The 25,981-nt window shown below is 33.1% G+C and overlaps 2 protein-coding genes and 2 long non-coding RNA genes across 4 annotated transcripts in view; 2 read left to right on the forward strand and 2 right to left on the reverse strand.

Moving 5' to 3' along the window:
• LOC128209921 (uncharacterized) overlaps positions 1-939 on the forward strand; it is a 1,562-nt gene extending 623 nt beyond the window's left edge. The window contains exons 2-4 of the long non-coding RNA XR_008257077.1: positions 108-186; positions 391-459; positions 865-939. This is a non-coding gene — a long non-coding RNA (uncharacterized LOC128209921). The remainder of the gene's footprint in view (positions 1-107; positions 187-390; positions 460-864) is intronic.
• LOC128209917 (NPC intracellular cholesterol transporter 2-like) overlaps positions 1-9,630 on the reverse strand; it is a 32,602-nt gene extending 22,972 nt beyond the window's left edge. Inside the window, exons 1-2 of the mRNA XM_052914186.1 lie at positions 9,555-9,630; positions 8,422-8,529 (exon numbers count right to left, since the gene is read on the reverse strand). Coding sequence (XP_052770146.1) covers positions 8,422-8,529; positions 9,555-9,630 — 184 coding nt within the window. The remainder of the gene's footprint in view (positions 1-8,421; positions 8,530-9,554) is intronic.
• Positions 2,258-4,547, forward strand: LOC128209920 (uncharacterized). Its single transcript, XR_008257076.1, has 3 exons — positions 2,258-2,335; positions 4,149-4,193; positions 4,433-4,547. It is a non-coding gene; the product is annotated as an uncharacterized LOC128209920 (long non-coding RNA).
• An 11,038-nt stretch (positions 9,631-20,668) lies between the features above and the next one.
• LOC128208711 (NPC intracellular cholesterol transporter 2-like) lies at positions 20,669-25,280 on the reverse strand. Its single transcript, XM_052912260.1, has 4 exons — positions 25,205-25,280; positions 23,862-23,969; positions 21,907-22,085; positions 20,669-20,749 (listed from the first exon to the last, which is right to left on the reverse strand). Exons 1-4 carry the CDS (start codon positions 25,278-25,280, stop codon positions 20,669-20,671), a joined length of 444 nt encoding a protein of 147 aa, XP_052768220.1.
• Positions 25,281-25,981: the final 701 nt, after the last annotated feature.

Here is a 25,981-nt window from a genome sequence, read left to right on the forward strand (position 1 = left end):
GGATTGTTAAATGGTGTTACAAGGAATGATAATATTTTAGGCACACCTGTGAACAATCTCTTTGCCCAGATTATCACTACGAGTTGCCATACTTTGTTGTATTTCAGGGATGCGAGATGCAACATATATCCCGATATCAATCACCTCGAAAAGAAGTGCATCGCTAAAACGCGGCAAATAAATGAGGTATAGTACCCGGATTGCCAATATAGTAATGTTTTAAATGTTTTTAATTTGCTGGGAAAATCACACACAATAAGTTGTAAATACAAATATAACGAGCAATTTCTTTTCACGCGCGTGAAGACTACATGAGATAAATGTGAAATTCCATACATTATTATGTTGTTGAATAGTATAAGGGTTTAATTGTAATTGTTTATTTTTCAGTTACAAGGGGAAATTCAGAATTTGAAAGAAAAACTGGTAAATAAAGACAGGCAGATTGCAGATATGCAGGTAATATGCCATTAAATCTTAAATGCTTAAAATGGTAAATGTTTTAAACTATTTTGATTAATTATTGACATGTCTTTTTATTGTATCGTAATATTTCCATTTCTGTTAAGAGACCTTGTCGGTGTTCAACTTTTAAAGTAGTGTAAATAAATAAGCATAGGCCCTCTATTTTGTAACAAGTATTTCATTATATATGAACAACCTTATGAAGAACATAAAAAAGGAAAGCACACATGCTTATCTATAAATATTATTCATAAAATGAACATGAATTCTCTGTGAATATATGCCTATACACATTTTCAGAGAGTATTATGTTTTGTACTATTTAAATGTTTATTCAATATTTCCTATGTCGATTTAGAAAAATATGGCAAATTTTGAGGCCATGAACATATATTTCAGGCAAACCAAAACAGAATGTATGCAGAGAATGATAGTCTAATGCTCAGAGTGAAAATGGCAGAACAGACAGCAGCAAGGGCAAGGGCAAAGGTACTGTTTTTTACATGGAAACAAATTATATCCAATGAAGCTCGTTTTTTCTCATGATTATTATGTATATGTGCATGTTTATAGCTTCAACTTCAATAACAAAGTCCACAGCCTCTAACCACATACATAAATGCCGCATCTTATCAACCTAGAAGTAAATGGGGTACCTATTATGACCATATTCCTTGCATTTGTTTTAGCTCTTCTGTTTAAGAAAGATGAGCTTGCATCATAGCTTCATGGGGATATGTTGTCTTTCGTTGAAAACGTGTTAAAGTTGATATATGTGTAGTAATCACACAAGTTACAGCTAAGATGATTGACAAGTATATTATAAATCATAGTAAACCAAAGGGTCAACATTCATAACTCATGTAGTTCTTATTACTAATTTGCATTTTGGTAAAATATTGTCCCTTTTTGTCTTTTTTGCACACACAAGCGAAGCTATTGCTTAATTAACAAGGATAACAGTTGCAGTCTAATAATCTTTGATATCTTCATGTCGCCTTTTTTAAAATAATCAGTCCGTCAACCTATAAGACTGTCCATCGTTCATAACAGACTCTTTATAATGGCTATAACTATGTAATTTCATATTTTGACGATCTATTTTAAACAGTCTTTGGTAGATTAACTGAAAAATCTTCATTATATCTTCATTTTTTTCCATCAAACCTTCAGCACATGTGATTAGATGACAACCATATTTACAACATCAAAATGTGAAGGTCAAGTTAACACTTAAGATCTTTGACCGGATTAAGTATTAGTTGTAATGTAAAAGAAATGTTAAGTATATAGATGAAATATGTCTGCTTACTGTCTGAGCCTTGTAATTATATTTTCAAATTCCTGCAATGGGTGAAAATCCATATGAATTTCAACATTTGACGAGAAATAAAAGTTTGATTTTATATTCACATCTTTTATTCAATATTAATTTTGTAAGAATAACTGAGTTTTGGAGCACTGCTTGTTTTTCATTAAAGAACAGCCAAATTCACCAATGCATATTTATGTTCCCAAAGTTTATTTATGCAGAAGGATCATGTAAACGATATTTTGCTTTGAAATATTGATATAAAGACCATTGTGTATCTCGATTCTAGATTCTGTTCCCATTTTTTTAAAACATATTACTACAACTGACATAAATTTATGGTAGAATGATACAAATATTACAAAGATAGATCTCTTAGTATGTCTTTTGTGACTATTGTTAGTGAAAAGAAGCTTCAATTTTAAGCTCTGTCTTTTTCCTTGACCCAAATAAATTTGTATATTTGTATTATACCATTTGCAGGAATCTCGGGTTGCTGCAAAGAAACAGCTTTTGCAGGAAACGGTTACACCAGCAAACAATGCCAGATTCGATAAGGTTTGTTTGTCTGAAGGAATACAACTAAAAACTAGGCTGAATTCATTTATTACATATGACTGATAATATTTGATAGACATACTTTTCTCCTACCTCAGATAAGTAGATCCAAAAATTTGGCCATGCAGGAAATAAGTATCTTGCCCTCGGGCAAAGATAAAACAAAGACCCGTATGAAATACAGTTGAGCACTGCTATTCCGAACACCGTTTATTCGAATTGATCGCTATTTTTTTTGGTCCCGATTTTACTCCTACTTTGTTTAACTAAATTTTTAATCTTTAATCCGAAATCGCTAGTCCGAATTAATCGCTATTCCCAAGTAAAAATTACGGGCCCGATTTGGTATTTCACACCTATTTATCACTTCTTATTTCGAACCTTATCATGTCATAGTTTTTCACACCATACTTCAATTACACCAGGGCATGGGCTTAGAGACAATGGAGCACAATTAGCGCTTGTTAAAGAATGAAATTGAGCACGCGTATTTTACAATCATCGATGTCAGAAAATTAGCAATTCATTTAGGTGATGTAGTGTGTATATAATTTCTGGTTAACACAACATGGATATCAATCGAAAATACGCATTGCTCACTTAACCCGCTACCGAATAATCCGTACTATGTTCCGAATGCATACATGTGCTGTCAATTTGTTTTAAACGTTTTATGTTTTAATAAAGAAGAAAAAAAAACAACGAATTATTTGTCATTTAGTACATAATAAATCAACAAATATTTTTGTATACGAAATATCACTCAAACCGAATGTATCATATTGGTAACGTGTAACCGAAATTGCAATCTTCACGACTTAGTATTTCACGTCATCTATTATTCGCGAACGCTGTCAATTTTATGAAAATTGTTAGTCCGAAATATCGTTATCCCGAAATATTTTTTGGGTCCCTACGATTTTCAATTAACGGTGTTCAACTGTACTTTTTTATTGTCATAAAGAGTTCCAGTAAAAAATACATTTTTACCTCATTTTGTTAAACTGAGATGGGAGAAAAAGCATATACCATAGCCGCCCGTATAAGAAAGGTTCGTCCCAACACTCGCTCAGGGTGTTCTGTGAAAACTCAGTAAACCTCGAGTAAACCTCGTTTCCACAAAACACCCGACGCACAGGTTGGTAATGAACCTATCTTACGCTCTCGGCCATGTAGGATACTAATAATAACGTTGATACGTAATCGAATTAGCTAAACACTTCCAACTAAAAAACAGAAATTGCCAACCGCAAAATTAAGTTAAAGTTATAGTTCAGTAGTTGTAAAGATTGTATGAAAATAATAATTGAATTTAAGAAAAACAACTTATACATGCTAAATTATTAATGTTTATTTTCCATGATTTCTTTACCAAAGATAACTGGCAAAATCTTATTTTATGTAACAATTATAAATGAGCATAATAAATGATTTTAGTAATGAACTGAAACTTTCCTACCAGTATTCAAATGAAAACTTGGCAAGTGGCATACATGTATTGCATATCACATTCATGTTGTATGCAAAATAATAACACTATGCAATATAATACTCAGTCATATTCATAAATTTGGCAACCCAAGAAATTGTGCAAAAAAAATCATACATACTTAAGAGCAAAGTATACTTTTGCAATTGCTTTAGAGCCCCGGTCCTGTGGTTAGACCATATACTTTAAAATCACGCTGTTGCGGATTCGAATCCCGCCTCCGTCCAGCATATTTTTATAATGGTTTCACCACCTGTTTGTTATATGCTTTTCATAAAGTTAATCGTTATTTTAGTACAGCAGGATTCAAAAATATACTTTCAGACAGCAGAAACTGAAACTTTAGCCGAAATAGCAGAAAATATGACGGTATGTTCAAGTATAAATACAGAAATATAAAGCCATTTGTCTATTAAAGTATTAAACATTATATAACAAAGCCATTTGTCTATTAAAGTATAAGACATTATATAACAAATATACTGAACTTAAAATGATCATTAATTGGATTTTGGCTGTAATGGCAATATGTAGTATACACTGTAATTTTAAGAATACACCACATCTATAAAATCTAGGAAATACTTATATGTTTGGTTCGTCTTCAGGTGGCAGTTGTGGAATATACAAACCAGAGTGTGTATATTGGAGAAATGGAGGGAAACATGATGACCTTTGCCCGTCGGCCAGTCGGAAAACTAACAAGTTCTCTCAACGTAAAAAAATAAACAGAGTATGCTAAGCTCTTACCCTACATAACTCATTATTAAAGTTCTTCCTGTGATTTCTGTGATGGAGTTTTTTTTATTTAACCACTCCTCTGTGCATAAAGCCTGACATATTTGAGAAAGTGCCGTCTTTGGTATTTATGAAATATTACATTTATACCCTTTATTGTCACTTGATAACAGTTCGAAGGCCATCATGCTTTGGCTCATCTACTCTGTGTTTATTATATTTTTTTTTCAATTTTGTTTTCATAATTTGTTTGTATGAAATACCCCTTCTTACAACAACATTTGTGTCCAGCATAAGCTGACTCAGAGTCTGATATAGTGACATCCTTGTAGGAAATATAAATCCACTTTTAAATGTTTGCTATAGGTTGTTTAGCATATACTATAAAGTATTCCGATCAAGAAAATGTCTTATAAATGACGAGAACGAATGATAGAAGTATTATTATTTTTTTGAATAGATAACTTTAAGCAGATACTTTAGGTTTATTTTAATGATATGGAAAGAAACATAGAACAATAAAAAAGTATTGAACCTGCTCCATGTTTACTGATGGAACATTCACCAATTATGTTAATCATGTTCTCGATGACTTTTTTTATTTAAGCATACTTTATATGTAAATTTCATAACATACACTTAGTTGTTTGTCATTCACGTTGTGAATAAATTGTTTAAAACTGTATATGTGTTATAACCGAAAAATGTTCAATACTGCTATTCATTTAAATGCCCCAGTCTGAGAGGCAAATAGATTTCACTTGTCTGTCTGTTCGTCGGTCATCCAGCTGTCACAAAACATTTTGTCACACGTATCTCCGGCAGTAAATTAGCAAGAGTCGTAAAACCAGCATGTCTAGTTTTGCATCTTAAGTTATATTTGTCTGTTGGCTGTTTGTATGTTTGTCAAATAATCATACTTGTATTTCACTTCATCTGGTAACATCCCCGAATTGTTTTGGTTATGTTACCAAACCTTTCAAGATTTAGTTGGTAATATTCCCAGAAATATATTTAACTCTGTCAATAAATGTGAGCTGGTTAAGCTCTGCGATTATGTTAAAGAATCAGTATGTATTCATAATGCTATTCCTAATAATAATTATTATTATTAATTTAGTTCATCCTCTGATACTGCTGCCTTTACGTCAACATATTTGTGTCTTTAACCATAGCACTAACCATGTACAAGCATTTGATATCAAAAACCTAAGTGTATGTGTTTAGACGATGTTCTGATGTATATGACTTATAAACGTCTGTTCTGTTCTTTTCTGTGTGATTTTTTTTAAATCATAATATGCGAAAGTCCACACTTGTATTTAAAATAATTATTGTCACATTGTAAAATTGCAAGAGACATACCTGTAATACTGAAATAACATTCTGGTAGGTTTAAACAACTAGGAATATGTAATCTATGTCGTTCTATCAATCAACACTTATTAGAGTCAAACGTCATGGTCATAACTCATATTCGCCATTAAATGTTGTCGTATTTACTTATTCCCTTCTAAGAGGACACAATTTATCGGCAAATATCATCTGAACACGATTGAACACTATGTCTACTATCCTCACACTTTGAATGGTCATAATCTTTAAACTGCCTTAAAGTCATCCAATGGCAATGACCAATCAGCTGTCATTTCAGTCCATGTGTATTTCGATTGTTCAAATAATCCTGACAACATGGTGCTCAGGGAGGGGGGGATTAATGTTTGACAAACATCTCTTGTTATAAAATGTTTATATTTTTTTTGGAAATATTACCAAACATTTGCGAATATTGCATGTTTTAGAAATGTTTAGAACAATTTTAGTCATACTATAGATTATTCTGGGAATATTACAAACATGCTGAAAAACCTGCTGTTAATTTCAATACTATGCAATGAAGATTTTGGTAATATTCCCAGAATAATTCATGTCCTACAGCAGCCCACGTGCAGCTTTTTCTTTTGGATTATTTTATTTCAATTCATCTTTTGATATGCCCAAAAAAGTTTTGGTAATGTTACCAAATATTTCAAGATAATATAAATAATATAATTGTATTCAAGATGAATTTGAGAACGATAACGGAAAATGTTCGTAATTCATTTTGGGAATATTACCAAATATTTGTGACTATTCCTAGTTTAAAAATGATATAGAAAATCTCTCGGCATAATATGGATTATTTTGGGAATGTTCTCAAAAATGTTGAAAAGCCCCAGTTTTCAATACTATACTATGAACTGTTTGGTCCTACAGAAACTATTTGTGGAGTTTTCAAAGGCTTTTTGTTGAATTAGTCTGTTTCAGTTCATCTGGTAATATTCTCAAATAATTTTGGTAATGTTACCAAATATCACGATCAAATTGGTAATATTCCCAGAAAACCTGGACATTTTATTCAGAATCCTAGCAGAAAATGTTCATCATTTATTTTGGGAATATTACCAAATATTTGTGACTTTTCATAGTTGAAGAATTTTTTTGAAAATCTCTCGGCATAATATCGATAGTTTTGGGAATGTTCCCACAAATGTTGAAACCCCCACCACAACTTTCAATACTATACTACAAAGTGTTTGGAAATATTTTCAAAATGTTTTGGTAATGTTACCAAATTTTCAAGATCAAATTGGTAATATTCCCAGAAAACCTGGACACTATGTTCAGAATCCTAGCAGAAAATGTTCATCATTTTTGGGGGGAATATTACCAAATATTTGTGACTTTTCATATTGAAGAATATTTTAGAAACTCTCTCGGCATAGTATGGATTATTTTGGGAATGTTCCCACAAATGTTGAAACCCGCACCACAACTTTCAATACTATACTACAAAGTGTTTGGAAATATTTTCAAAATGTTTTGGTAATGTTACCAAATTTTCAAGATCAAATTGGTAATATTCCCAGAAAACCTGGCATACTATGGATACTTTTGGGAATATTACCAGAAATGTTGAAAACCACACTATAACTCTTCAATACTATACTATGAAGTGTTTGGTAATATTCCCAAAGATATTTCTAATCCTACAGAAATGCTTTGAGGACATTACAAAGGGTTTCTGTTGAATAAAAATGTTACCATGCTGAAAAGGGAAAGTTGCGTTTTCCCTTTTCATTTTGCGGTTTGTTTAAAGCTGCGATCTGATCTTTTGTCAGCAGTCTTTTATCACTGGTTAACAGATGTTTACGCAAAAAAATTGCTCGTTCCAAGACAAAAAATAAAAAAAGTTGTTAAAACGTTCAATCTGTGAGAGTGCAGCTTTAATTTGTTAAAACTATGAGCGGAAATGAAAGTTTTACATACGTGGATCAATGCTTTAAAAGTTATGCGGTTTGTAATTTATGTTAATATGAGGCAAGCGTTTGTTTACATTTTGCCTAGTAACAAGGGAAGTCACTCTGAATTATAATGAACAGTTCTAATTGTCAGTGCCCGGTACACTGTAAGCTGTAGCATATAGCTTTTATGAAAGAAAAAGGGATTACATTAAAAAAAATATAATGTAATGAAGTACTTATTGAATGACTTGTCTGTCTATAGTCAAACTCGTATACCCTCGTACTTTGTTCTTCAGCGACCAGGGGCGAATCGTTTTGACTTTTGTCTGACAAGCTTTACAGTAAGTGCATATACTAGAATGTGCTGACTTTTCCAAGGGCCAACATAGTGAGGTGCTATACCACTCAACAAAGATCGGCCAAATATAACCAAAATACAACAACATTTAAATCACGTATCAATTTTACAGGTACAATCCCAGATGTCAAAATTTCAACAATAAACCTCTTTAGAGGCCCATGGTAAGAGCCCAACTTACTAGGAACTACAAAAACAATGATAACTAAATACTTACTTGCAGTGAAGTTCACATGGATGGTATAGTTCTGTCCTTTATGGATGATGCATGGTTCCGTGTTGCATTCGTCTACATGGATGGAGTTGATTACGGAGTCATGAGAACCTACGAATAAGATTAGCCATAATTGTATGAGCACATATGTATGATATATTGTTAAACAACATTTTTCATATGTAACACCAATTTCTATAATCGTGGACCGTTGACCAAACTATATGAAAACGTGTATGTATCGTTGACATTGTTTTACAAGTTCAAACCAAAAGTCTGCTCTGTTCTGTTCTGTTTTATAACATTAACATTCACACATGTATAATGCATCTTCCTCCATACACATACTTTCGTCTGGTCTTTCACACGCGCGTTCAATTCATATTTCCTAACACTCTTGTGGTTTTTTTTCTTTGAATCGTAAACTGTTAATGATGTATTTAATGGTTGTTCTTAAATGTTGATAACATTATACTTTTGAGTTTAGAAAAACAACTTAATCTCGAAAATGATTTACAGCTTCGAAATATTGTTATTATACCGTATTCATTTAGGTAATCTTTACAATTGTCTATTTTTCGTCCGTTCATTATCTAAGTTTGCTTAACTTTCATTCTTGGTTTGTTATCAAGAACATTTCCCTAAGGTTAAAGCATAGTTCATTTAGTTATTCCCTTAAATTCCAGAATTGCTATACTGCTAAAATGTTAAATTTACATGTTGCATAAAAGAATAAGTGCTCATAGCATTTACAAATCTCCTTATAGATGCACTCTTACTACCAAATAAGATTTATCACAATCAATTCAAATGTTTTAATACTAAAACGGATGAATACATGTCGAAAACAATGGTTCTTATGGAGAATACCGAGTTTGATTTGAAAGAAAGGTGCTGAAACACGGTTTTCTACGACGATAGTAGATAACAGTAAATATTTTATCACTCACATAAACTTACTTTGCGTGTTCACCAATTATTTACATGGTTACAATCTTGCAATCAGTAATTGATGTTTTCCATAAATACATGATCTAGTTACTACTTAAAGGCTTATCACTCAATATTTATGTTTGTTATACATGTGTATATATTGTTTTTAAATAAGAGTGTCTCCTTAATTGCAATCGACTTACCGCAATCCTTCACTACCAGTTCCACCTCTGCAGCCGCTACCGCCACGAGTGTTACCAACAGGATGAACTTAAACATAACTAGGGTCTGTTCGTCAGTGACCAAAGATGGTTGTGCAGAATACTGGAACACGATCAAGCTTTTATACTTATTTTCATTGAGCATATACACAGGCAACTTTCATGTACTAAGGAAAGTTTTTATACAACGTTCCTATAGCTCCCTGCGAGACTGGTGTAACTTTCTTATTAATAGAAGGACATACAGCATTGTTTTAAGCATAGTTAGAGGTGTAGCGTTCCGGTTTGTGGCTTATGTCAGCTGATGGCTGACTCGTACCTTATTGTACATGATAACATTGCGGTGTAATATATTCCGTTGTGCCTGTTTGGTTCAAACTTCACGATCAACACAAGGTAAAGGTAGTCTGTTAAAGCTGCACTCTCACAGATATACCATTTTTACAAAAAAATTATCTTTTGTCTCGGAAAGAGCAAATATTTGAGTACATATCTGCAAACCAATGATTACAGATTGCTGACAAAAGATCAGATCGTAAATGTTCATATTTCCGTTCGAAAATTAATGTTTTATGGCTTAAACCGTTTCTTACGGTTTAAAGAAAAAGGCATCAATTTTTTTTATCTTTAATATAAAAATCTGCGATCTAATTTTTGTCAGCAGTCTTATATTACTGGTTTTTATGGATTTTCGCAAAAAAATTGCTCGTTCCAAGACAAAAATAAATAAATATCAAAACGTTCAATCTGTGAGAGTGCAGCTTTAAACGTTTGCAAAGAAAGTTTAGCGGTCTTAACAAAATAGAATATCGAAAATTTGTAATGAATCTAAGTTTATTATAAGGAACGTTAAAAACAAGCATTTCATGACAGTTTGTGACCGTTATCTCTGGTCCTTTTGATAAAAGTTAACATACCACACAGACATGAAGAGGTTCATCTTATGGGACGGACTTAAAATGTAACCGTCTATATTGATGTAAATTAGCCCTACGTCAGCAGATAACCTTTTATGGTAAAAACCTTATCAGCTGAAGCATCGGAAGAGTTTCGTACGTAAACATGTTTGCCAGACGTCTTTCATAGCACAAATCAATGAATGTCATAGTCACAAAATTCTTCCGTTGTGTTATTAGGAAGCAATGCGTTCAAGCAGCTTTTGAACGAAATCGTTTGAAAATATTTTCAAACTATTGGTATTGTATTAGCAAATCAATATACGCTGCCGTGCTTACATGTTTACCAATATAATGGTTATATGTGTAAAAGGATATATAAATATATTTACACCTCAACTTCCATTCCTTAAATGAACGTCATTTCGGCAATTGCGTTCATCAATCGATGAACGCAACATCTTCGGATATGTTCGGATCGTAATTCATCGCATAACAATATACATGAAAACTAGTGATCTTGATATTGTTTGTATTGTGTCACCAGGTCCCGTAAAACATAAATCAACATTTTTAAAAGTGTTAATTTATTATATTTTGAATGAACTGTTGTTATAAGTGTTTCAATTCTACGTTTTAAAGTGATTTCAAGTTGTTGATCTTTTCCTGCGTTATTGTTACGTCATTTGAAAAAATGTTTCCGGTTGCAATCGGGTCGTTCTATTTACAGAATGGGTAAGAACGGATAACTGAAAGGTTTTCTTAAATGAAATGATGATTTTTTTAACAATTCTTGAATGAAATAATGAACTTTTGGTGTAAATATAAGGAATGAATTGCGGGGCTGATGTCATTATCGGGGATATGAATGCAATTGGGTTGGTCAAAGTACGCGTGGAGTCCTTCGGACTCCACACACATTGACCAACCCAATTGCGTTCATACCCCGATAATGACATCAGCCCCGCAATTCATTCCTTAAATATACTCACCCAAAAAAGAAACGATACCGTATTAATATTTCAATTATTTCTATAAAAATAAGTAAATATCCTTTAAAATTAACTAAAATTAAGTGGTTATAGTTCGTTAATGTAAATCATAGGGATTAGCTGAATTCATTGAAGCATTAAAGTAAACGACCTAGCTTCAGATTTTCACGTGCTGCAAGGGGTACGAGGTACATGGTACATGTTGAGTTAACGTGAAATATAATTTTCTGCGTTTGAAAATTTGAATAAGAAGAAAATTATTTTCCTTGATTAGATGTAATGTCCAGTAGGTGGCGTGCAATGTATGCACGAGTAGTTTAGGCGGTAAATGGTCATTCAGCTTCGAGACGTTGACTGGACAAGACTAAGTTAATTTTTAAGAAATGTTTTCTTTAGTTTAATAATAATTTGTTTGGATCAGCTTTAAATATCATATATTTATTCAAAATATGTTTGATATGGAACTGATGTATTGTTTGTCAATGATATATGTTTATTTCAAAGTATCATTTGATTTAAAATATATGTATACACGTATGCACCAGTCATATACGTTCGAGTGCTAGAACACATTTCATATACGTTCGAGTGCTAGAACACATTTCAAATCAATAAATGAAATTTTGCATTTATTATGTGTTGTTTATTGTAAGAAACATGGAGTCCGTAAAGGAATAATGATTTGAGTAAGGGTTAAAGTACAGTTGAAGAAAAACACATAAATTATCCGGTTTCTTTTGTAACAAGTATGCCACGTTTGTCTACTGGTGAACGTTATCGGGCTATTGCTTCAGGCAGGTGCACGTCATAGTGACTTCGCTGTACGTTTTGGTGTGTCGCGTGTGACAATATCTCGTCTGGCAGGTCGTTATCGAACACTTGGCACAGTTAATTATCGCCATAGATCTGGCGAGATGGGACCCAGATGGGACTGCTCATCTATATTAATTGGATACAGAAAGGGAAACGAAGATCATTGTTATATGAAAATATGTTTACATCGATGCTATGTCAAAAAAGTTCATTATTTCATGCATTGGCTTCATATCTTTTGCCATGATATGCCCCAGATAGGTCCCATATGGGTCCCATATATTGGCATTATCATTATAGTAGGGGTAGTGTTAGATGGTCAGGCACGATGTTGTGGCGATGATACATAAATACTATTTTTCTGTAATTTCAATTTTTTATAACTTCCTAAATATAAACCTTTTGCAATTGAGTTTTTTAGCAGAAGTTTAGTTACAAATAAAAAAGTGGAAAATTTGTCACGTGATATTTTATCGAGGAACGAGTGATGAACGTGATTGAGTGAAAAAAAAATTTTTTAAAGAAAAAGTAATGGTCCTTTTTTAACTTTCAAAGCAAGTTGGATTTATATTTATAGTATTTTGACTTTAAACAAGTGAATTACTGGTGACTTTCATGTAAAAGCATTGTTTGCGCTACGATTTTGTAACTTGTCATATAATTTCGCGATCATATCGATATAAATTATTTAAATAAAGGCATTCGGGATGGCAGATGGCAAAACAAAACAACAGAAAAAAAAACAACGATAAAATTAATGGTTCATGGGGAACCTATTTACATGTAGACCTCCAAAGAGACTTTAACATATTCTGACAATCATGAATAGTATTTTATCCAATTTAAAAGTGCACCAAGGAGGCTGTACGAGGATGTAAGCAAGGGTGAACAGCCTGCCACTGCTGCTAATGGTGATGATGAGGATGATGGCATGACCAACACTCCCCAACATTCCAGCTACTCGTTCATTATTCGATGCTCGGCAGAGTATAATCCAAGAAGGTAAATAGGAGATTTTAATGGAATGTAATAATTTTCATAATTGAACCTTGAATCTTTTTATTATTATAACATTAACAAACAGCAAATCACATTATTGTTTTAATGGTTCACCTGTATATAACAAGTGTCTTGATTCAATTTTTATTTTTGACATAATGTTATTTGTTCGGGACACCTGGATCTTTGTGCTGTTGGAAAACCAGCAGGAGCAATTGCGACAGTATACGCGGCTCCTGCGTCTCATCCTGGCGAGAGGTTCAGCACAAGATGCAGTTCCTAGTGAGATGCCAGAGGGGATAGCTTTCCCCCTCAAAACTCTGGAGGATTTGACAGCCTTATGAGCGAATGTTCCAGCGAATGCTGCAACATCCGTTGTAAGTTTCCGAAACATATTTGTCTGTTTTTTTATTAGGTGTCTTTAAATTTAAAAATGCATAATGTGTGCTTTAAAATTAAATTTTGAAGTGACATTAAACATTAAGATTTGTTTTTGAAACGTGATCTGATCAATATATTAAAGGGCAGGCACACAAACCAAGCCAGTACTAGGGGCGCTGACAGTGCTTCAAATTTTAATATTAAAATTGTAGCACATTAAGCGTGATACTATGGTTCTGCTTGAAAGTTTTTATTGTTTTGCATTTATATGTGGATTTACAGGCATTTTCATGCACAACTTTTTGTTCAAGGTAAATAACTTGGCAGAATATGGTGGGAGTCAATGACACAGTGGACACGGTTTCTTGGATAATGAAGACGGTGTTGACAAAAATCTTGCCAGCCAATACAACCTAACGGGAACCAAACAAAAAAAAGAAACTAGTCGGACTTCACTTGATGAACATCTTTTTCAGTACGTGGTTTTGTTGTTGTATATATTAAGATATGCTAAATGAAACTACATATGCAATGCATATACATCAATGGATTAAAAAAAAAATTAATGGAGTATAAGTATTAAAAAATGAAAAACTTTTTAAGATACCTAATAAAATTAAGATACTAAGATGTAAATTTATCTGCCTAGCTAAAATTACCATATATAGTTGACTATAAAATGCTACTTATTTATTACCAAACATTTGATAATCACTTTGATGAAAAAGCTGTCTCGGATATTCATCTATCCACTAACACCATTTACAGGATGTTTACAATTGAACCCAGCAACACGCTCTTGTAACCACAATGAAATGGAGGGGGCCATCCAGAAGTTGCTTTTCGAGTCTCGAGGTTGTGAGGTTGGCCGCAAAGACCGAGCAAGGGTCACCCCGATGCTTCCTGAATAGAATGTTGACTTATTTACTGACCAAAAAAATTCGGGTTTACGACTCAAAATTTAACCAACAAAAATTGTCAGAATAGTTATCACCGATTTTCAAATTGATTATATACAATATGTATGCATCAATTAATTTATCATACACATCAATGTCGTGTGACATGTTATGTAGATTGTATGCAAAATGTATCACAATAATGTAATAATGAAATACCTCCAACTTTTGACCTAAATTTTCATATCGTTAAGGGTTGCAAGAAGAGCATTTCTTATCTATATTTATAGGCAAATCCATGTTTCTTTAACTTTTTTGTATAATCATAAGACAAACAGTCCATGACAAATAAGAGACCCATCAACAAGACAAATATTTTTAGTTCACATTTGGATGATTGTTCTAAAGAAGGTAGGTTATCTAAGGAAATATATTTTATATACATTTTAATCCAATTCCAAACAAAAAGTGACGATGTCAGATTTCATTTACTAACACGTGTACACATATGAACACAATATTGTTCCCAAGTTACAGTGTCAATAATATCATATTTTACTTCGATAATTTGTTCCCTGATGATCAATGTAAGCGAAACCTATTGGCATTGCTTAATTATCGTTCTATCTCGGAATGATGTCGGTTTTTGTTTCATTATAATGTTTTCTTATACTGGGTACACCATTTTAAACTTTGATACACTCCCTATAAACTTAGATTAAGAACTTTCCAGAAATTGGTGTCAGATGACTATAATCATATGAACACCATTTATTTCCCTGGCCATAACTGTAATCCCTGATTTGTAAATGGTTTTTTAACCTATGGAGTGAGTGTGTATGTATTAATTAATCCTTCTTGATAGACAACAATGAAATGGGTCTAAATGATATAAATTTATTATGTAAATATTTGTTTTATGCTGTTGCTCTACTTTTGTTTCATACCGTATGTATTTTGTAATGTAACTCTTCATACATGGAGGAAATAAGGATATATATATGTTTTAACATTCAGTCGTGTCAGTTCACTAGTCAGTTCTACAAGGTGCATTTATTGTGTGAGTCAATAGTTCTGGTTTGTGTTTAATTTTCTCCTTTTAAATTCTTTTTTATTTTAACATGTATGATTTTTGTGATTGAATCCAATGTGCCAATTAACTTGAAACTGTTATTTCATTTCTGGTTTGAAACACTGCTTTATGTCTAAGCAATATTGTTATACTTGAATGTGTAGATGCACCCCATGCTCTGTTTATTAGAATTGTGTGTCTTTCGATTTGTGTAATTTTTAAACACATTTGTTAAAGCATTCGGATTTTGTTAAAGTATTCGGAGCTCCTCGGCCATCTTTATCGAAAACAACCTCGGATGTATGCCGGTACATCAGTTGAAGTAGTTTGTATTTTTTTTTTAATTATATCATTAATTAAATGTAGGGTTTTAGAGTTGTATTTATTGATCTAAGTTTAATTGCCAGTGAAGTGTATTATTGCAAACATAATTAAGATTCTCAAGAGTAAAGTCATAAAGTTTAACTGCTGAATAAATTTACTACGCGATCTACTTGCAGCGGACTTAAACGTACCGCTTTTTGAGTATTTAAACCGTCCAATTACATCCGAGATTGTTTTCGATAAAAATGGACGAGGAGTTCCGAATGTCGTTAAAGCCTTTAAAATGTGCTTTTTTACATCACTTTTTGACACGCTTTTTAAGTGACAGATACAATCAATAAAACAAAGTTTACACTTATTATTAAGTTATTAATCAAACTCCCATATAAATGTACCAGATCTTTTTAGCTCGGTATTGTCAAACCAAACTGAATAAAAATGTGTCAAAATTTCAGTCACATTTTTCTTGTGTGTCACTTTTTGTTGCCAGTATTACGCAAAATCTTGTCAGTATTATTTTTGTTGACTTTTTTAGTTTGTACATCTTGTTTTATATTTCTGATGTATTTATGTTAATAAACATAATAAGATTATTGCTATCTTTGTTGTGTAATGAAATATTATGTTTACATTATGTCATTTGTACTTCACAACATAGCTGTTGGTCTAGATAAATTCATAACCAATGAAAGGATAGTAATGCAATAGGTGAACACTCAAAATCAAATATTTTAGGTAATTGGAATAAATATATTATAACATGTAATAACAAAAGTAACAGGTGACCCCAAATTTATTGCTTAGCCCTTATACAGCCCACAAATACCATGTGGGACCCATATGGGTCCCATATCAAGCCCTGTTCCAAACCCCATGTGGGGCCCATATGGGTCCTAAATCGACCCATATGGGCCTGCCCATATGGGACCCACATGGAGCCCTGTTGCAAAACCCATGTGGGGCCCAGATGGGTAGCCCATATGGTAACCCATGTGGGACCCATATGGGTCCCATATGTTTTGCTGGCTGTGTGTTCCTTACAATATTGTTTGTAGATTTCTTTATAAAAAATACATTATTTATTCAGAAAGCGACTATCGTTAAGTGTTTACATGTTACTATTACAGGAAATAAGACCACAGGCTCTATTTTTTTTTCATTTTACATTAATTTAGCATTGTAAACATGTGTAAAATAAACACAAATAAAGATATCAATTTCTTTTTAATAATCAGTCAGTAACAAGTACAACAAGCAGTTGAATATTCTATATGTTTTACAAGAACAGTTTCTGTCTAAAAAAAACAGTTTCTTTCAGAAAACTGAGAAATCTATTCTTACATGGTTAGAAATAAATGGTGACATGTTTTAAAAATCACTTTTTAACCACAAACATGATATGTTGAGACCCAATCTTTTAGCAGTTAAACTACAAAGAAAATGTGTAATAAGGTGCTGTAGTGACTTATTGACTTGATAAGAATATGCGTACATAACAAAACATAGTAAAACCTTAACATTTCAACATTAACTAGTATTCACCAGAAATAAGTAAATTAGTCGGTAGCGGTTACGTCCCTTGTTTCTATAATCGATTGTTCAAATTTCACTATTGATTGTCGCCGACGTTAGCCTTTCCAATCAATTGTCGATTATAATCGATCATCGGCACAACACTAGCTCAAACGGTCAGAAATAGGCTTGCCGAACATGGACTAAGGCTAGACGCCCATAAAACGGCCCGTGTCATACAGCCGAACGTCGACGTAAACGTCGGGATTGGGTACACCAACATCACCGTTGGACTCAACAACAGCGGAACACCGTGTTATTTAGCGACAAATCACTGTTTTGCTTGGATCACGCTGATGGACGCATACGTTGCTATAGACGACGCAACGAACGTTTTTTCGGACGCATGTGTACGTCAGAGAGATCGATTTGGGGGACCTAACGTTATGGTATGGAGTGGAATATCCTTTCATTCTCGAACCAATTTAGTGGAAGTGCAAGGTAGACTAACAGGACAACGATGTCGAAATGAGATATTGGAGCCAGTGGTTGCACCATTTATCAACGCCAATCCGAACGTCACTATGTTCCAACAGGACAACGCTTTGTGCCACACCGTTAGAGTTTCAACCACCTACCTTCAGGAGAGAAATAGCCAAGTTCTTCCATGGCCTGTATTCTCACCTGACCTGTCTCCAATCGAACATTTATTGGATGTGTTGAAACGCCGTGTTAGACGGCGTTTTCTTCAAAACGCTGATGAGCTTGCACGTTTTATGCTCGAAATGTTGGCAGCGATACCACAGGAGACGATTAATACCCTGATTCGCTCAATGCGACGTCGCTGTATTGCAGGTAGAGACGCACATGGCGGACATACCAGATACTGATTACTTGTGAAATGAGTTTTCGCATGATCGTTGTTACAGCAGCAAAAAATCTGCCAGTATTGATAGTTTTCTACTAATGTTATGAGATTTTATTAAAATGGTTGTTAAACATTAAATTCAAAAAATATTTCAGAAAAGTGTCAAAGAGGGAAGAAATAAAGTGTAAAATTTTCTAGGTATTGTTTCTTTTTTGACTGAGTACTGTGTGTGTATACCACGTGATAAATTGCGTCATAAATGCTACGTCGGAAGGCAATATTTTGCTTCGATTGAGTCTTAAAACAATGATAACTTTTCATTTTTCTTTTAAATGAAACATAGCGCAGTTTATGCCGCTTACGGAGCCCCGCCTTCGGTCTTTTACCAAATTTGGATTGAGAGTTTAGTTTCTTATGATACTTCGACAAACCTTTTCACGATACGGCCGTCTGATGGAGCACTATCAAAACATTGTTTTGGAAACAGGTTTGTCGAAGTGTTAGATGAAACTAATCACCTTATCAAACTCCGGTTATAAAACAAAGGTGGGACTCTTTAATCGGCATAGACTGGCCTTTGTTCAATTTAAAATGGTGTAGTAAGCGAAAAGTTATCTTTGATTTTAGTCTTTATTTTAAGCAAAATATTGCCTTCCGACGTAGCATATATGACATAATTTTTCACGTGGAATACACACACTCGAGTTTATAATCATTCATGTAGTTTCGATATACGCTGAGGTTTGGATTCAGAGTTCAATGACCTGAAGGTGATACGAGGACCGTTGTACGATGCTGTGTTGTTAATGTGCTCAGATTTGTTAAAACATGTTCTTGACACTTTGAGTTTAGAACTGAAAAGAACAAAACTTAACTTAATATTTCTTTTGCTAATCGCTCATGGAATGTTAACAGTATGAATAGAAAAAGGCAACCGCAGAACTTAAACCGAACGGTATATCACCACAAAACTGCCAAGGTTTAGATTATTAGATAAATACTACATCATTCAATATGATTGTTGTGGCAGCGTAGCTTCACTTTGAAAATAAGCGTTTGAATCATCATTTAGATTAAACATGTTTGATCCCAAGTATCACAATAAAGTAGGAGGACGAAAAAGATTGCCCAACTAAAAGCCCTGTTTGTTCATTTGCAATAAAAGTCTATTTCTGAAGAAATCGTTTTTCTTTCTTTCATAAAATTATTAACATGAACAGTTCCTCCCCCATTGTTTGAAAAAGTAATCTCTGTCCACTGTTTTGGATTTTTGTTTTATACTTTTACGCAGTTTTGTCAATTAGGATGTATTAACTTGTGACACGTTCAGTGACGATGAGGAAGTTGAAGAGAATGCGGAGTTTCCGGGCACTGACACCGGTTTTCAAACTCAAATATTTTATAAATAATTTAAAAGAAAGCTACATCCAACACGGTATTTCTACCTTGTGAGACAATAGTAAATCACAGTAAATATTTTAGCATTCAACAATCATTTAATAGTTTTGCGTTTAATAAGCCATTTAATGTTCGGTTACAATCTTGTTACCAGTCAGTAATAAGTTCATAAATGCATTCTTCGGTATGTAGTTAAAGGTTTATTATTCAAAATGTTTGTTTGTTATACATTTGTTTATATTGATTTTGAATAAGAGTGTTACTTTAGGTTATACTTAAATTTTGTATATTTATGTAAATGCTCAGGCTCATACTTTTGCTTCGTACAATAACCTAACAGACACGCTGTCCTTCAATTAATACAGTACGCGTTTTCTACGTATTTGAACACTAGGTATCCAAATGAATGCACAAGCATTACCATCGTCGGCAACAACAGTACTTTCTTCCGTTACACACCATACACACCGTGGGACAATTGACTGACAAAATTCGTTTTAATGAATATGCATGAGGCAGGAGAGACAACTCTTCTTAGATGAATTCGAATGTTACACTCAAATAACTCTATACTGTCAGTAACCTGCATGGCCGTGTGGTCATGACTACTGCCAAATAATATTGAACTGAGAAGGCGGACCCGGTTCAACTCCGCAATTGCCAGCATATTTTCAACCGTAACGCACCTTGTACATTGCGGAACCAATGCAATAGCCTCAATAATTATTCATGATCACGAGATTTTCCTAGCCAAATTGCCAATGGTACACAATGAAGCTTAGCGTAGTGTGTATCGGGGTATCCGACAATGAAACAAAACAAGTTTCGACGAGAATTTAGTAAGTTACTGGATAAACGAATGAGAAAACAACGGATTCAATAATTCTAAGATTTTTTTTATTTTTTTGAAAACATCAATATAACTATAAATATGAAAGTCAATTAACCGCGTATAGAGAGTTTTGTGGTAAAACAGAAGATGTCCTGACGGTGTTCGTCCTTGACCTCCCAGCGGGCAAGAACCTGTATCTGAAATCATAATGTTCAAAAAATGATGTTTATACATTTTTCTTTATGGTCGTTAGAAACACTTTAAGCCATTTAACAATAATTTTCGAACAGAAATATGAATATCTGCGATCTGATCTTTTGTCAGCAGTCTTGAATCACTGGTTTGCAGATATTAACTCAAAATTTTGCTCATTCTAAGATAAAAAAATAAAAAAGTTGTCAAAACGGCCAATCTGTGAGAGTGCAGCTTAAACTTCTACGTGTGTATATGTTTGGAAACCTCCCTTACAGTTACTTTATGCAGTACAACTCCCATACGAGTTCTTGTCAGACGTGTAAACACACTATTATTAACCTACGGTCTCAGCACTGAGTGAATATTATGAAGTACTCAAACTTAGATAAAGGACATAGCAAACACAACATTTGTGAATAAATAAAAAAAGTATTGTCCTGTCCTATTTTAGGTGAAGTAAAGAAGTAAAAAGAAAATGCAAAAGAAAACAATGACGTAATGTATAAGGTACATTTGGTCATTAATTTAAAGACTTAAGAATCAGCAAACAACGTTTGGTTATATGGCACCAAAATGTCACTGGGTCACAAGGCACCAGCATTCATTAGCATGGTTAATAGAGCTTGTAAGAACTAACTTATTGGGCTGGATTTATTTTCCTTATACGACTCTAGTTCTATACGATCTTTTCAGTCTAGTGAATGGGTATGACTGCCAAATAATAATAATGACAAAACACAACAAAGGAGTAATCCATGAAAAGTTATGAACACTTACGCTTTCATTCGGTTACAAAGCATAGTATTTACCACTGGCATCGGATTTTCAAAAAAAAAATTCCAAACCAAAAAATTACAATACCAAAGTTGTGAAAAAATATTGAAAATATATAAAAAAATTAAATATGCACTGTATACTGTATAATTACATATACTAAAAATATTCAAAAAAATGACTGAATTTGATAATCCGGTTTCAGGGTATGTACTAGTATTTTTAATAAAGTTTTCAAAGTTTTCAAACTTGCTTTTTTGCCGGATTCTTTTCCTTATACGACCCTCATTCTATACCGTATGTTCTATCTTGTGAATGCGGTATGCCTTTTAAATAATGATAAAAAATAAAAAATGTTTATCCTGAAGGAGAATAGAACACTTACGCTTGGAGCAAAAGATGGACACGTCATGGTCTGAACGTATTCATACGTTTGTCCGCTTACAATTGGACACTGGACGGAGCCCTGACAGGCGTTTTCTGGATGGAGAGGGAAAGGCGCCTGCAGGAACCCAATCCCGCCATGCAAAACATTGTGGGCCTCCTGAACTGTTCGGGCTGTAAAGAGGAAACAAACGGAATGTTAAAATAACTTGGAAATGGTCATTTAAGGAAAAGCTATTTCTTTTCCTAACCTCGCATGAATGGTGACCCAAAACTGAATGATAAGTTCAAACTTAGCTCGTAAACCGATTTGAACCGCCAGCGCGTTCCTTTTCAGTTTTCAATGTTCATGAAAAGGTAGTTTACCAAACATTTTCTATTAAAGATATTTGTGTTTTGCAGGAAAAGTATGTTGTGCAAGTCTTGATAAAATATATCTTTCATTATGTTCCGTTCTTTTACATTAACATCATCACATCCATTTGCATCTCCCTTAATCATAAAGCTTTATTTCATCTTACACATCTATGCGCATTCATTTTTTTACATTTGGTACTTCTTTGAACTGTAAAATGTTCTAACACACACTATTAACGCAAATCCATTATCTTTTGTTAAAGTTACAAAAAGTTCTAGCTATATAATAATGTTTATAACTTTTTGTAGTTGTTTCATAACGTGTTGATGTTATCACTGTTTTCAGTGCTCTAATCCATCTAACTTTTTGTAAATGTATGCATGGCTCTAATAAGGAACAACTTTTGTAAATAAGTATTCCAATATTTTGTACCTAATTAAAACTATATGCTTTTATTTCCAGGTCACAAGCTCATTGCTATGTTTTGATATGTAATGTATGTTTGTTATTCATGTCGGAAAATAGTTCATTGAGCTAATGTTTCTTGTTAACACATACCCGACTTTAAATAAAGATTCTTGTATCTTGTAGTGTGTATGTTAATAATTAACCTAATCGCTGATACCCAAATATTGGTAACCTTATAGTAGAATGTTACAGTGTTCAGAAAATATCTTATCTTAGAGATGAATAACAACGCCGAAGAAGTTTTATCTTAACGTTGAATTTTAGTAAATCGCGGTTTATCATTGCAAATGTAAAAAAACACGATTACTCCATATTTTCTATAAATAATATCCATGTACATACGTATAATGTGAAATGTTTATTGTAATAGAGTATTGCGCATATTTGACTTTGATTCGTTTGTCTTTTTATATTATTTTGGTTTATTTTTAGGTTTTTGCCCTTGTCCCTCCAGATATTATTGAATGAACACAAGAGTGCATGGAACATCCAGTACATATATTGGAGCTACCAAAGCAACATACTGTTACCCTGATTAATTGAATGCGAATTTTGTCCAATTGATTTGTAGAGCGCTCTTATTCAATGAGAGAGTGCAACAATTAAATTATTGCAATCAATAACGAACGACATAATCAATTTCTGGAACTCGTCGAATCATTTTCAAATGCATTTTCGCTCGTTTTGCAATATTTGTTTGCAAATTTAATGGGGAACGTTTGACAGAAAATATATTAAATTACTTTTCAATGTGTTAAAACAATGATCGGAAAGAACGAAACGTTTCGTGCATGGATGAATACTTTTTTTATTCCAAATCAAACTTCTTAATCACCCATTAGCGTTAATGCGGTTCGTACTTTATCTTATTAGGCAAGCTTAAATTCATCCCCTCTTATGAATGAATTATGCAGATGTTTTATGATTTACCAATTGCATTTGTTTTTGTTTGTTTTTGTTTTTTTCAAAGAAGGTCACATTGAAAATATGATGTTGTTATGATTGAACATGTAATTATGTCATAATGTGTATATACCTTCTCTATATAAAGATATTATTATTATTATTATTATAAAGTCGAATCCTGGAACCGCCTCTGGACATAATTACAAATTAATACGTACTAGCAGTGAAGTTCACATGGATGGTATAGTCCTGGCCTTTATGGACGATGCATGGTTCCGCGTCACATTGGTCCACACGGATGGAGTTGATAATGGCGTCATGAGAACCTACGAATAAGAACATGTAAATTTAACTAAGCACATCTGTATTACACAATGAGAAAGATCTTTTATTAATAACCAACCCCATAAAAGATATATGAAAACCCGTATGTATCGTTATCAATGTTGTACAAGTTTAATTTAATTGTCTGTTCTGTTCTGTTCTATAACATGTATAATGCTTCTCCCTTCGCACACACATGATCGTCTGGTCTTTTTCACGCGCACTTTATTCATGTTTCCTAAGAACATATTTTATGTGGTGTTTATTTTTCCATGGACCGTAAAATAATTAGATATATGTAATAGCTGATTGTAAAATATTGGTAATAGTAATAAAAAATACCATACCTCGAAAATAAATAACACCACCGAAAGAAAATGTTATTATACCGTATTATTTAAGTCATTTGCGGTTTATGCTACAAAGGTATATTCTCCGTCCGTACAATTCTTTAATTTACTATAAATTCCTTATTGATTTTATTTTAGGAACATGTCTCCAAAACATAGTTCATTTAATTTCTCCAATATATTTCAAAATTGCATCTTAAATTCACATGTCGCATTTAAGATGCACTCTTACTCCAAAATAAGATTTCGCACATTTAAAACAATTGTTTTAATGCACCAAAAAGAATGAATAAACGTTTTGATAACGGATACCGAGTTTAATTTGAAAGAAAGGTGCAGAAATATTTCCATCACTAGGATAATAGACCACAATAAATATTTTAGTACTCACCAATGATTTAATATTTTTTGCGTCTTCAGCTTTTTAATATGCGGTTACAATCTGGTTACCAGTATTTAATAATTTCCGTAAATGCATTATATAGTAAGTAGTTAAAGTGACACTCTTATTAAAAATCAATACATAACAAATATATAGTTTGACTGATCAACCTTTAACTTCTACTGATAACAAGATTGTAACCATGTATTGAATAGCAGAAAACGCAAAAATATTAAATCATTGGTGAATGCTAAAAGATTTACTGTGGTCTCATATAGTCTCATAAGGTAGAAATACCGTGTTTTCTGCACCTTTCTTTCAAAATAAACTCGGTATCGGTATCGGTATCTTTTATAAGAACCATTGTTTTCGACATTTATTCATCCTTTTTGGAAAATTTAAACAAAATTATTAATGTGTATGTATTGATTTTGAATAAGATTGTCACTTTCAAGAATTAGTGTTCATATTATTTTACAAGTATTCCTCATTGAAATTGACTTACCGCAATCCTTCACTACCAGTTCCACCTCTGCAGCCGCAACCGCCACGAGTGTTACCAACAGGATGAACTTAAACATAACTAGTGTCTGTTCGTTAGCGACCAAAGATGGTTGTGCAGAATGCTTGAAAACAATGAAGCTTTTATATGTAATCCCGTTGAGCATATACACAGGCAAAGTTCATGTACCAAAGTAAGTTATTATACAAAGTTCCTCTAGCTCCCTGCGAGACTGGTGTAACATCCTTATTAATAGAAGGACTTACAGCATTCTTGCAAGCATATTTAGATGTGTTACGTTCTGGTTTGTAGGGCTTATGTGACTGACCTCTCGCAAGTAACAGCTGATGGCTGAATCGGGCCATCTTGTACATGATTACATAGTGGTGTGATATATTCCGATGTGCCTGTTTAGGTCAAACTTCACGAACATAACAAGTGCCATAGTATTTTTGCGGCATAATCGGCTGAAAGAAATATATGAAAGTAAGAGAGTAGTCTGTTTAAAGCCAACAAATATTAATGAAAGGCTATAATGAATCAGACAATTAGTGCGGTCATATATCCACGAAACATTGTTCCTTGTACATTTGAATGTTGGTGATTTTCAAAGCGTTTGCAAAGAAAGTTCAGTGCTCTCTAAATGGCATATCGAACATTTGTATTGTTACTAAATTTATTGTTTTTCTTAAACTTTTGTAAAAAAGTTCAGTACTCTCCAAAAGGCATATCGAAACATTTGTATTGTTACTAAATTTATTATTTTTCTTAAACGTTTGC

Source organism: Mya arenaria, chromosome 11 (genome assembly GCF_026914265.1).
Source record: "Mya arenaria isolate MELC-2E11 chromosome 11, ASM2691426v1".
NCBI lineage: Eukaryota > Metazoa > Mollusca > Bivalvia > Myida > Myidae > Mya > Mya arenaria.